General features: G+C 48.4%; 1 protein-coding gene across 1 annotated transcript in view; it reads right to left on the reverse strand.

Moving 5' to 3' along the window:
- The window catches only part of GARNL3 (GTPase activating Rap/RanGAP domain like 3), a 132,718-nt gene that overhangs the window by 32,712 nt on the left and 86,454 nt on the right, over positions 1-13,552 (reverse strand). The window contains exons 13-17 of the mRNA XM_080927048.1: positions 10,387-10,495; positions 7,883-7,928; positions 7,110-7,216; positions 3,121-3,236; positions 1,389-1,493 (exon numbers count right to left, since the gene is read on the reverse strand). Coding sequence (XP_080783174.1) covers positions 1,389-1,493; positions 3,121-3,236; positions 7,110-7,216; positions 7,883-7,928; positions 10,387-10,495 — 483 coding nt within the window. The remainder of the gene's footprint in view (positions 1-1,388; positions 1,494-3,120; positions 3,237-7,109; positions 7,217-7,882; positions 7,929-10,386; positions 10,496-13,552) is intronic.

Genomic DNA, 13,552 nt, shown 5'->3' on the forward strand with positions numbered 1-13,552 from the left:
GGGTAAGCCCCAGTCACAGGGTTATGGCCCCAAATACACCTACTGCTTCTAGCATGTAAACCAGTTCTGTTAGTCCTGTGATTTATAAACTAAGACTGTTGAAAAATATAGACTCCCAGTCCTTCCTAATCTTGATGGTTCAAGTCCCTGAAAGGAGGAGTCATACAGATATACAAATTTTTAAAAAATGATGCTTACTTATCTTGTGCATGCATGTATCTATGTGGGTGTGTGAATGCCACGGTGCAAGCACGAAGGTCAGAGGACAACTGTGTCAGTTACATGAAGGACGGAGGACAACTTACAGGTTTCAGTTCTCCCCTTCTACCATGTGAGTCTTAGAGATTGGATTTAGGTTGTCAGGTTTGGTGGCAAGCTCCCTTACCTGCTAATCCATCTTGCCAGCCCTTGGTATCTTCAATAAAAACTGATGCATATTTTGAAAAATGTGTCCTGTCTCCTAGTTCTCCTTGATCACAGGACCCTCCTCTCTGCTCACCTTGCTGCCCAGTGTTCTGCTCCTGGATGACCTTACCTGCCGCTGGAGGCCCCGCCCCCTCCTGTAGGTCCTGGAGGGTTTTAGTGCTAAATTTGGTGAGTCTCAAAATAGCTTCCACCTACTCAGAGAACTCCTACTAGGCAGGCAAGAGATCTCAGCTCCTTTGGCCAGGAGTGACCTGGACAGTAGGAGCTGTCCCCCTGCAGCAGAGCACTGTTCCTTTGCAAAGGAAACCAAATCTACACAGCTGTCAAAAGCCCATTTGTCTTTCCACCACAATTTGGAGAGAAACCATTGAAGCTTGAATGTGGGAAGTCTTTTTGTCAGCTTGATACTAGGCAGGGTCATGTGGGAAGAAGGAACTTCAACTGAAGAATGCCTCCGTCAGACTGGCCTGAAGAATGCCTCCGTCAGACTGGCCTGTGTGCAAACCATGGCATGGGAGCCCACACTGAGAGGTGCTGCACCAGGGCGTGAGGGCCTGGGCTGTGTAAGAAAGCAGTGGGTGAGCCAGGGAGACTGAAGCAGTAAGCAGGGCTCCCCCATGGCCTCTGCTTCAGTTCCTGGCTCTAGGTTCCTGCCCTGACTTCCCCAGTGATGGACTGTAAGCTATAAGAGGAAGTAAAGCCTTCTCTCTCCAGGAAACCTTTGGTCCACAGCAGAAGAATGTCCACTAGGACAGCAAGGAAAACAAAGCCTCAGCTAGGCATTAGTGGTTCACACCTTTAATCCCAGCACTTGGGAGGCAGAGGGCAGCCTGGTCTACACAGAGAAACCCTGTCTTGAAAAAAACTACGAAAGAAAAACAGTATGGTTGTGGAGTGTCTGGATTGGAGGGACTTAGAACGCACTTCTCAGGTGCTGTGGAATAGCTGTGAATCAGACGTACCTGTCCTATTCTAACAAACTCCGCCTGCCGGGCCTCCTCTTTCTTCCGTGCCGACTTGGGTGACTCTGGTAAAACGTCACTAAAAGATCGCCGATTGAGCATATTCTGAAAAAGAAAAACGGCTGGGATTCCTCAGACAGTTGTCAGGTCTCATCCTTTGGAATCTCTTCACACACACACACACGCACACACACCTCTGTTTGTCTAAACAGTACTCTTTCTACTCCCAGCACCCCTTCAGCACTGTGGTAGACACAGGGATAGAGTCCAGACAAGTACAACCAGCACTGTGTGAAGGCTGAGGACATGGCCCTTTCAAGCAAACCAGCAGCTTCACTTCCTAGCCTCATAACCCAGGCCACCACATTGCACAGCTGCAGGACTCCAGTTCCATGGAGTGGCCCCCTGGGGACCTAGCACACTCCATTCCATGGGAACAGTACCCCCGAGACTGTGCAGCTCTGGGGCCCTATGTGCTACCTTCAGAGTCTCTATGTGGCTGATCCCTGTCCCCAGGTGTGTAGGGATCAGTGAGGTAGTACACAGAGGGTACTTGTCACTGTGTGTGGTCTTTCCCTCTAGAGCATTCATCAAGCCCTGGCTGAGTCCCAGGTCCACCAGACTTGGCAGACCCTGCCTGTCTTTGTAGGCCACAGAGCCTGGCAGGATTAGCACGTTTGGTGTGCTCACTGACAGAAAGTGTAGAAGGTAGGCTAGATGATGCAGGAGGGGACTGCTTCAACAATACTTAGCTCTGGATTCATTGTGGTGGTCTCTCTGAAGCCTCCCCTGATCTGCTAAGGTTTGCTGTGGGGTCCTGGGGCTAGCCTGGTCATTCCCTAGGAATTTTGAGAGTTCACCAACAAGACCAAAAGTCAAGTGATACTATAAAAGGAGTCATATGCAGAGAGAAGGGGCCAGTACATTCTAGTTCATTTTCATAGCCTGTTTCCCTGGGTGAGTGACAGACACCTCTCATTTATATACATCATCAGAAGTTAATTACTTTTACTGGACTTTATGAATGATCAGATTTTAAGAGAATTTTTCACTTGTTAAATAGGAAAACTTAAAATAAATTACATTTATTTATTTATTTGTGTGTGTATGTGTGTGTGTGTGTGTGTGTGTGTGTGTGTGCATACATGCCATAGCATGTTTATGGAGGTTAGAAGACAATTTGTGGGGTTGGCTCTTTTGTTTTGCCATTGCCATGTGGATCCTGGAAACAAACTCAGGCTGAAACCTCCTAAGATAGCGCACACATGCTGGAGGTGACAAGAAAGGGTAGATGGAGTCTTATCAGTGCACACAATGCTCTGGGCCTACAAAATATCCAGTACGAGGTGGCCTTTTATCAGCGGAGACAACTGTTTCAGTGCCTGATTATAGAGCCAGATAGAAAACCACTAGAAAACCCAAAAAGGCACCTGGTCTCTTGCACTCAGTATTTCTGCCAGGTCCTCAGCGCTAAGCTGCTAGCACCAAGGACAGCACCGCCACCACAGCTTTGGTTTCCAGGGGCCTACTTATATTCTGTGCTCATTTCTATCCCCCTTTTACAGACTGCTCTCACACAGGCACCCAACAACCCTCCCTTTATGGAGAATGCCAGTTGTGGTCACTTCGGGGTGGTCTAGGCAGCAAGTACCAAGGGAACTCGGCTTTCCTCGGGGTTCATGGCTAGAACTATGCTCTCTAGAAACCCCCAGGAGAAAGGAAACTCAGGTACCTTATGCAAATCCGGCATCAAATCTTGGTATAAGGAGCGGATCAACATGTCCAGAGTACGCCGGCGTTTCTGGGCAAAGGTTGGGGTTTCCAAAGTGGCTTTTTCACCGTTAATTACTAAAACAAGTGAAAAGGGACACATTACAGTCATTAATAGCTATTGAAGAGTATTCTTTGCAAACAGTCTGTACAGTGAATGCCATTTATCATTATAATACTAGCATTATGGTCTCCTAACATGTCAAGGGCATGGACTCAGCTGGTCGATCCAATTATTGGGAATTATCGGAGGCCATGAAGGCTCTGATCTCATCAGTGGCCAGACTCCTGGTGGTTAATGCTTCAATTAATTATTGGTGTGCAGTGGTGGAAACACATGGAAGTGGGGTCTAGTTGAGGAAGCAGGTCACAGGGTAGTGCCTCTGAAGAATGGATCTTGTCCCCCGCCTGTCTCTTGCTCTCCCTGCTTCCTGGCTACCATGAGGTGAGCAGTTTTCCTCCATTGTGCCTGCTGCCACCATGCTCTGCTTTACCTCGAGCTCTTAGTGACAGGACATGTGACGACTGAAGGCTCCAAAGCACAAGTCAAAACCAGCCTTTTCCTCCTTTTTGTTGTTTTTCTCAGGTTTTTTGCCACAGTGATGAAAACTGGCTAAAGTTTTTGTCATTGATCTAACTTCCTTTCATGGGAGAGTGCTTCCAGTTTAAATTCTGAATAAGGACTTACGGATTTATATTACTGTAGGCATGTAGAACCTTCCCGTTCTTGTGGGACAGTAGCAGGGAACAGATCTAATCTTTTATTCCCTTCTAGACAGGCTTTCTCTGTGTAGTCCTGACTATCCTAGAGCTCATTCTGTGGACCAGGCTGGCCTTGAATTCAGAGATCTGCCTGCCTCTACCCAGGAAATGCTGGGATTCAAGGTATGCATCACCTCTGCCTGGTAGCTGTGGAGTCTTGAGCTGTTTTGTCCTACCTTTCTGGGGCTGCAGTTTCTGCCCTACACAATGGTACGATCCTATTTTTATAGAGGGCTGCTATCATCTGGATGAGATAACACATGCACATAGGATAGTGCTAGGCACACTGAACTAGGTAAGTGGTCACCTTAGTTTTCTCATGCAGAGGGCCAATGGGAAGATCTGTTAATGGACTGAAAAACAGGACTTGTATTCCATAGATATATTCTGTGTGCTGGGACCAAGTTGGGCTTGTGTATTACATGGCATCTCTTAGGAGTTTTTGAAGTGTGCATGCCAAACTCTTTTTTTCTTAACCATTTTCCCCATTATAATCTCAGAAAACTACCTTTTTCTGTTCACTTGCTTCTGCCTTGCCTGGCCCCCAAACTACATTTTAAACAACTAATTTTGACAGAAGGGAAAGACCTGAGTTTCTATTGAACCATCTAGAGCTATTTTGGATTTTTTGACCTGGCTAGCTTCCTCCATTCTGCTAAACCCACTGTGAAATTCAAACAGCCTTCTAGTCTCAGGCTTTTATTGTGTTGTTGGCTCTGCAGCCTGTTGGTCCTACAGACCCGTGCTCCAGCACTGCAGAGCCTCCTCTGTCAGACCCATGCTCCAGCACTGCAGAGCCTCCTCTGTCAGACCCGTGCTCCAGCACTGCAGAGCCTCCTCTGTCAGACCCGTGCTCCAGCACTGCAGAGCCTCCTCTGTCAGACCCGTGCTCCAGCACTGCAGAGCCTCCTCTGTCAGACCCGTGCTCCAGCACTGCAGAGCCTCCTCTATAACCTGGGCTCCTTGCATCCATGGTTCTCAACCTAGATTTTTTAATTGGATATTTTATTTGTTTACATTTCAAATGTTATCCCCTTTCCCAGTTTCCCTTCCACAAATCCTCTATCCCATCCACTCCCCCTACTTAGGTATATATTTTTTAAAGACAGCATTTTACAATGACTTGCTGACTTCAAACTTAAGAGATTCTTCTGCCTTCAGCTTACTAGGAACAAAGCACTGCTCCCATACACAGCCCAACCCGGCTGTTTGAAGCTTTACCATCAGGTCAACTGAATCCCAATTCCATTTCCCCCTAAGATGCTGAGGGTGCTGATGTGCCACTCCTAGGCCTGCTTTTGCTATTCCATCTTAATGTATGGGTCCCACTTACAAGTGGGTCCCAATACTGTCCTCTAAATCCTCTGGGGTTAAAGCACTACAGGCCCTGGCCCCAGCTGTGCTATCACTATTCAATAGAACACTTATCTACTGGGCCTGGCTCCTTCCTTCCCTTTGGCTGCTAGCTGCAACAACTGTTCCCTGTTTGTTTCTGGCTTCCCATTTAATGCCCTGGGATTGAACCACATGGAACTTCCCAAGTCTGGATGTTTTAAAAATGCAGAAAGGAACAGAATCGTCTCCTTTGCCAAGTGGTTTGCAGTCTGTTGCTTCTCATGCTGGGAGCAGAGCTTTTCCCCTGAGCCCTGCTGTGGCCCAAAGCTGGGAGCTAACTGTGCATAGGGCATCCAGCTGCACACCCTTAATGGCTTCATCCACCAGAAGAAGGCTGTGCAGCAAGTGGAGACATCTGCAGCGGTTCCCAGAGGGATGAGCACTGCCAGCCATCTTGACTGGATGTTCAGTGACATCCTTTCAAGTGCCACTGAGATGGGTATATAAAACATAGAGGCTGGAAAGAGGGCTTAGGGGCTCAGAAGCACTTGCTACTAGTGGCCCATGTGTTTAATCCCAGCACAAAGGTGGCAGAAGCAGGCAGATCAGGAGTTCAAGGCCTGGTTTATAGAGTGAATTCAAGCTAGCCAGGGCTACAAAATGAGACTCAACCAACCAACCAACCAACCAACCAACCAAACAAACAAACATACAAACCCACTTCCTGCTCTAGTAGAGGATCTGGACTTCATTCTCAGTACCCCCACTGGGCAGCCCCTAACTTCAAATCCAATGCCTTCTCTTCTGGCCTCCACAGGCACCTGCATATATGCACACACACACACACACACACACACTCAAGCATACACACACACACACACACACACACACACACACACACACACACACACACAAAGTTAATCTTTGAAAGAGAATACAAAGGAAGGACAATGCCTGCAGCATTAGTTTTGGCTAATTCTGAAAGAGACTAGAAGCCGAGTGTCTTAATTGATGTGGGATTCTGTGAGGTTCAACTGATGCCACCCTGGGGCCAGGTGTCCAAGATGGACTCAATGAGAGAACAGGAGCTTTTCCAAATTCTCTCTAACTACATGGCAACAGTGACAGAATTAGGCACTGTGTGGGGTGTGAGGGGAAGGGGATGCCAGCAACGCAGCTGCAGCCCCTGCTGTGTCTGGAAGACTGGAGCTGGCTGCAGGGGGCATAGACTGGGGGCACTGCCAGAGCTCTGGGGCTGACAGACTAGGCTTCTATGAAGAGACTGAAGTGGATGAAGCCAAGTGACTTGATTCTGATCAGTCGGTCCTGATGGGCCCAAGCATGCTGAGGAGGGTGTGGCCCATGTCTGTCCTACAGAAGATGAGAGCTCAGAGTTAGACCCTGGCTAGAGTCATCAGTGGGCTGAGGTGTGTGTGCTCTGGCTTGCTGGCTCTCGTGGCCTGGGGTGGGAAGGTTCAACTCACTCCATTCATGACCCCACTGCCTGCACATTCGTCCCTAAGTGTGTATCACACCCACAGCTCCCTACCTCCACTCTTCTTCTCAGAGTCACAGGTATATAATGAGAGACTCAGAATGATGGCATCAGAAGCCAGGGCACACGGGCCAATTAGCAGTCTCTCTGGCACCGGGCATGGTGAAAGGATGAGCTGCAAGGCTGAGGAGCAGATGAGGACTGGAAGAAAGTCTACCTGACAGTACCAGAAACTTAACCCAGGTGATGGGTGAGCTGAGCGTGAGCCTCACACTTCCCTATGCAGAGTCCTGGGAGAGTGTGGAGGACACACTCTTGTGTGGAACAAGCGGCAGAAACGTTTCAAAATGGCAACTTACATTTCACAAGCAAAAAGTCCCTGAATTCCTGGTGGTCTGTAAACACCGGAGGGGATGGCAAGGGTGGGCCAAAAAGTGGCACACTTTCTTCTGAAAATATTTTTAGCCTAGGTAGAGAACATTCCAGAGTTAGGTCTTTTCTTCAAAGATCGGCAACATTTTTACAAGTCCACGTACTTATATGAGGAAGATTCATCCCAGGGGAGCCTGTGTCACCTCCGAGTGCTCTTTCCTAGGGGAGAGGCCAAGTCTTTAGGGTCTAACCCACCAGCCTATGGACAGGCTGAACAAGAGCAACGGTGCCTTGAACAGCTGCTGCAGAGCAGGCAGGGGCTCTGGATTTCAAGGCTTGCTGAACATGCCAGAGGTGACTGGGTGCCAGGGGATAGATGTATTTCACAAATCCTCAAAGTCAGCAAATAACTGAGCTGAGGTTCGACCTCATGTTCTCTAAATGGTGGAAATTGACATTACTTTCCCAACATCCTTCTAATAGATTCACTTTGAGAAACAGAAGGACAAGGGGCACTCTGACCAAGGCCAAACACAGATAATCTCCCCTGTGAAAGTACAAACACCAAACTAGCCCTGGCCCTTAGGCCTACTGTGCATAGCATAGCAATACTCCATGGAGCGAAAACTTGCCCTGAAAAAGGCAGAACATTCTAGAAGGTGAGAGTGTGTCTAATGAACCCCAGAAGAAAGCACACCAGGGTCATCTGAGGGCCAACTGGTGACACAATTTTAGGATTAGAGATGAGTCCATCACCTACCTGTAATTGTCATTTTGCTGGTCATACCTCACTAAGGCAAAAATATCTGTGGGGACAGTCAAGGCAAAACTCATCAACACCCTTGATACTCACACCTCACGGCTGTGCCCTGAAAATCCTTCCTGCAGAAGTGTTTTTGAGCAGGCCTCCCTGTGGGTCGGCACCTGCTGCTCTCTGGGACAAAACTCCACCTCTTTACAAGAGACAGACATACAGGGGAGCTCAACGCCTAGTGTTAGCATCTTTGTAGTCTTATACTGGGAAAAGGTTAGGTGAATCCTCCACCGCTGTCAGGGAGTGTAGAAGGAAAGCCACGGAACAGCCAAGCAGCCAGCAGAACCAGAGGAGCAGTTCCTGACATGGGTTATTCATCTATTTCATCGCACATTCTGAAATGGGGAAACAGTCGAAATGTTTCTGCTGTACACCTTCCCTCTCCTTCTGCCTCTGGTAGACAAAACAGACCGAGCCACCGTGGCTGCTGGCAGCTTCTGAGCAAAGGCGCCTCTGCTTGGGATGAAGCCCAAGGTGTCCAGAATAGCTCAACTGCTTGGGGTGTGGATCTGTGGCAGAGCACTTGCAGAACGTGGGAGGCCTGGCTTCCGCCAGCGTTTAAGAAGAAAGGACAAATGACACCTTATGGGGCTTCAATCTCAATAGAACTCTTTAAAAAGAAAAGCACTGTCACCTCTCACCGCCAGCGACCCTTGGTGCATCCACTCCTGTACTCTGTGGGATGCACTCACTTTTGGTTCTCTTCAGAGACCCACGTGGCTGACCAATGTGGAGAACGTCTAATAGGGAGCACTCTAAAGTGTCTCCAGCTACCTGGCCACCTTGTCTTCTGGGGCTCCACTCAGAGAAGCCTTCTGTCACCATGAAAGGGGGGATACTAGTGCTACAGCCCCACGAAAGGGAGGACCTTGTGCTGGAAGTAGGATGAACAAAGGAGGTTCAGCCCCCTACCCCTGTGGAAGGAATTTGGCCATTTCAACCTTTAAACACCTCCTGGCAAGCTTCACGTCAGTTTTATCGGCAGACACCTGATGCGCAGTAATCTGTCTTCCGATATTTTTACTGGGGTCTCTTGGGAGCAGGAACAGTGAGACTAGACTTCATTCTGAAAATGCCCACTACATGTCCTTTACTTATTGTGGCCAACCTTCAGAGCTGCTGCCTTGAGTTTGGCTCTCTTGGCCCGTAACCATGGCAAGTGGTCCATGAATGAGGTCTGGCAGGGCAGGCTGAACACCTGCCCTGCGGTTGTCTGGCTGAGCACTCTTGACAAGGCCAGCCTCACCTCCAGCATCTACAAACAGTGAACTGAGCAGGATTATGGGATGTAACAGTGTTAGCATGCTTCATTCTTCAATTTAGCAGGTATTATCCGGCTTAGAATAATTTCTCACGGTGACCCCCTGCCTCAGCCTCTCGAGCGCTGACATCACTGGTACAAGGTTTTGCTATGTAGCCCTGATTGGCTGCCAACCTGTGATCCTCCTGCCTAGGCCTTCAGTGTATTGGAACTACAGGCATGCAGCAACGGATTTTATACATGACACCGGCTTCGGCTTCCCAGAGGACTCACTACGTATCCTTCACATCCCCTCATTACCAGCGCATAGCAGGAAGCTCCCCGAATTTCACAGACTTCCTGAGGAAAGAGAAGGCATTCTGAAAGCCAAAGCTGGGAGTAGTGGCATGAGCTTGTAATCCTAGCACCCAGGGCTCTGAGGCAGCGGGGCTGGAAGTTAGCTGTGAAATACTGTCTTCTAACCTACAAACTCACAGTCACACTGCCCGCCTGGGCCATCAATGTCCCACTGTGGATGGGGAAGGGTCCTGAGGCCCTGCCCCTCCCTGAAGAGCTATAGGCAGTTAATAGCTGCTAGGGTACAAAGAGTCATTTTCAGGCTGGAGAGATGGCTCAGTGGTTAGGAGCACTGACTGCTCTTACAGAGGTCCTGAGTTTAATTCATAGCAACCACATGGTGGCTCACAACCATCTGTAATGAGATCTGATGCCCTTTTCCAGTGTGTCAGAAGACAGCTACAGTGTACTCACATACATAAAAATAAATAAATCTTTACAAAAAAAGTCATTTTCCCAGTGATATAGCCACTGGTAAGTTGCCTCTACTCAAATAAGTGACCATTTCCCCCCAGCTTTAAAAGCATCCCCGGTGAGATACAGTGGGGCACACCCAGGTGAGAAAGCAGAGGGGCTTTGCTGGGAATAGGGGTGATCAGGAGAGGGAGGGTGATGGGAGAGTAATGGAGGGTGTGGTGAATCCTGCATGTGCATAAATTGAGAAACACAATGAAACTGTCCTTGAGAATTCCTACTCCGCTGCCTCAGAGGTGGGGGAGAAGGAAAAACAGAGCGTTTGGGCAAAGCTACCCAATGGTGGGTGTCAGACTAGCTGCTTAGGACCTGCCTATTCCATGTCCTGTGAGGCCCTGTGAGGCTGTTGAACTGGAGCGTTTATGAAGACCCAGGATACGTGTAAAATGGGAGCGGATCATGGAAGGCTTAAAGGCGGGAGAGGACTCCTCTCCTTCCTGGAACACGATGGTGACAATGTCGTTTCCAATGTGGCGCTTCCTTTCCACCTGTGAGGAGGGGAAATGACATGGTGAGAAGAGCTGCTCGGACAAGGGACACTCAGTTAAGGCACTGTAGCCAACCACCACCTCTGTGTGCCTTCACATAGCACTGCACAGCCCTGCCTCCATGTGGCCCTGACAAACCACTGGGCTCCTCTCCCAGTGCAGGCTTCATCTCATCAACCCTCAACTGAACCTGCCAGCCTGAAGGCCTGCGCTCCCTTCACCCTTACTGCTTCTATCCTGTCGACAGCCTCTCATACCCTGATCTCTCCTTAGGCCCCAGAGGAGCTCAGGAGGCCTTCGTGGGGGAGTCTGAGGGTCCAGCAGGCTACTCCAGTGCTCCACCACCGACCTACACCTCTGACTCTCCTTAGCTAGTTGGAATGCTTGTTCTTGGTGACAAAATGGCTGGCTCTATGCAATTTGACCCTAGTTATCTTTCCAGAACAAGTTCCTAAATAAGTGGTTGACACTTTTTTCTTTTCTTTTCTTTTTTTGGTATAATAGATCAGCCAGTGAATATTTGCAACTTCAGAGACTGTATGGACTCTTTACAGCTATATGGCCCCTAAACACGAAAGCTGTCAGTAATGTGTGAGTGGGAGTGGTGTGTGCACTGTACCCAGAAGGATAGGAACAGGCCAATTTCCCAGCTCCATTTAAGACCTTCATCTATCTGGTCAAAGCAAGTGACTGCTCTTCCCCCTGATCCCAGTGAGTCCCCGTGTTGGGTCATGAAGGATTAGGGATGCTCACTTGTTCTATGGCTTGCCCATCACTGGAAGGTGGAGTTTGTTTGCTCTCACCTTTACTATGGCTGGCTGAAAGCTGCAGTCATGAATGAACCATAACAAAGGCAACTGTGGACCAGTGCCCAGGCTAGCTTTGAAAAAGGACCAAAAGGGGGCTAGAGAGATAGATGGCTCAGTGGTCAAGAGTGCCTACAGCCAAGAGGATCTAGGACTGGTTCCTAGCACCCATGCCAGCTGGTTCACAGTGGCCTCTGACTCCAATTCCAGGGGCTCTGATCCCCAAGGCTTCCTCACAGCCACACACACGTGCTTCAAATGAACTCACACAGTTATACATATGTATACATGAATAGAGAATAAACTTGTCAGCCATGAATAAGTAGATGAAGGACAATAATAATAAGGACAATCAGCTTTCGCCACCTTCCTCTCAAACATATGCACTTGAGGTCCTGGTCCAGTGCAGGAGTGTTGATGAGGAAGCCACTGAGAGTCCACAGCAGCAGCCTCGAGACTCCATTGTGTGGGGAGAGGGCACCTCTGCCCATGTCTTCGTTGAGATTCCAAATGATCCCAGCTCAGCTGCTGCTGACTGCAGTGGATGAGAGTCTCAATGAAACAAGACTTTTATGCTGAGTCCTTGGCACATAAAGCCTTAAGAAACCCACTAATTATCATCAACTGGTAGGTTCTGGAGTGGTTTGTGGCACAGCAATTAATATGCAAAGCATGGTCTGTGCTTGCCTACTTGTCTAGCCTTGTATGGCCAAACATCCCACGCGTGGTTATCTGTCTAAGCTCAGGCAGATGGAACCTTCTCCAGGAAGGTTTCCTTAGCTTTGATTAGCTATCATATTCTTTCTCCATCAGCAGCCACAGAAGTTTTGTGATACCATTAAATTTTTTTGTTTGTGTGTGTGTGTGTGTCCACCAAAGCCAGAAAAGGACATCAGACTTGCTGGAGCTGGAGTCACAGACATTTTCTAAACTGTCCAATGTGGGTGCTGGGAACCAAACTCTGGTCATTTGAAAGAGCAGCAATTGCTTCTCACTGCTGAGCTTTCTCTGGCCAGTGATGTCATTCTCATACAGATTAGTCTTCTACGTGTGCAAATGGCTCTTGGCTATGCTTCCTGTCCTTGATTCCGTACCAGAAACTCCTGGAGAGTCTGTCCCTGCCTGAGTCATGGCATATCCTCCGCTTTACCAGGAAGGAAGCTAAGGTGTAGAGAACAACTGAGTGCAAGTCAGTTCAAACACTGAAAGCACAGACGAGAGAAGAAAGAGACAGTGAATCTTCATCACATCTGTCTACTCTGTGGACAGGGATACTGTCAGGAGAGGGACAGGCAATGGTAGGATCCAGGATACATAAAGAATTCCTACTGCTCAGCAATGAAAATGACTCAAGCCATCAGGAAGACTGTAAAGGGAGCCTTCTCCAGAGATGACGTGTCAACTGTAATAAACACAGGAGAAGACACTCGGGCTTACTAGTTGCTGGAGATGTGCAAGCCAAGTGGCCATGCAAACCAGTAGGGTGACAGTATAAAATGACACACTGGTGGCTGGAGTAAGGAGATGGGAATGTGGCATAGTGTGGCTCCTCTGGAAAAGTTGTAGTGGTTCCTCAAAGAACTAGACATAGATTTGCCAGCCTGGAGAAATGGCTCAGTGACTAAGAGGACTTACTGAGTTGGCAGAGGACCTGAGTTCGATTCCCAGCACTCATGTCAGGCATCTCATGACTGCCTGTAGCTCCAGTTCCAGGGGATCTGATGCCTTCTTCCTGCCTCTGAGGGTACTTCATACATGCAGTGCACATACACATGCAGGCAAAACCCATACACATGAAACATTTAGAAAGTAATGAAGCACTCTAGCACTCTGGAGGTGGGCAGGAGGATCAGAAGTTCAAGGCCAGTTTGAGTTACTTGAGGTTGTGTCTCTAAAAACAAAACAACAACAGGAATGGTGAGATATCTCAGAGGTTAAACGGGCATTCTGCTTTTACAGAGGAGCCAGGTTTGGTTCCCAGCACCAATATCTGTGGCTTATAAAAACCCTCATTTCCATCTCTAGGGATCTGATAATCTCTTCTGGCCTCTCTGTACTGCACTCATGTATATGCACACATACTTAAACACAAACATAAACACATAGACAGACAGACAGAATCAGCTATATGCTACAGTGCAAACCCTTGAAAATAAGTCAACTACTAGATGTCCCTTTCTAAGGACATTGGAGCTAGAGAGATGGCTCTGTGGTTAAAATGAGCTGAGCACTGACTGCTCTTGCAGTTCCA

The sequence above is a fragment of the Micromys minutus genome (assembly GCF_963924665.1).
Source record: "Micromys minutus genome assembly, chromosome: 13".
Classification (NCBI taxonomy): domain Eukaryota; kingdom Metazoa; phylum Chordata; class Mammalia; order Rodentia; family Muridae; genus Micromys; species Micromys minutus.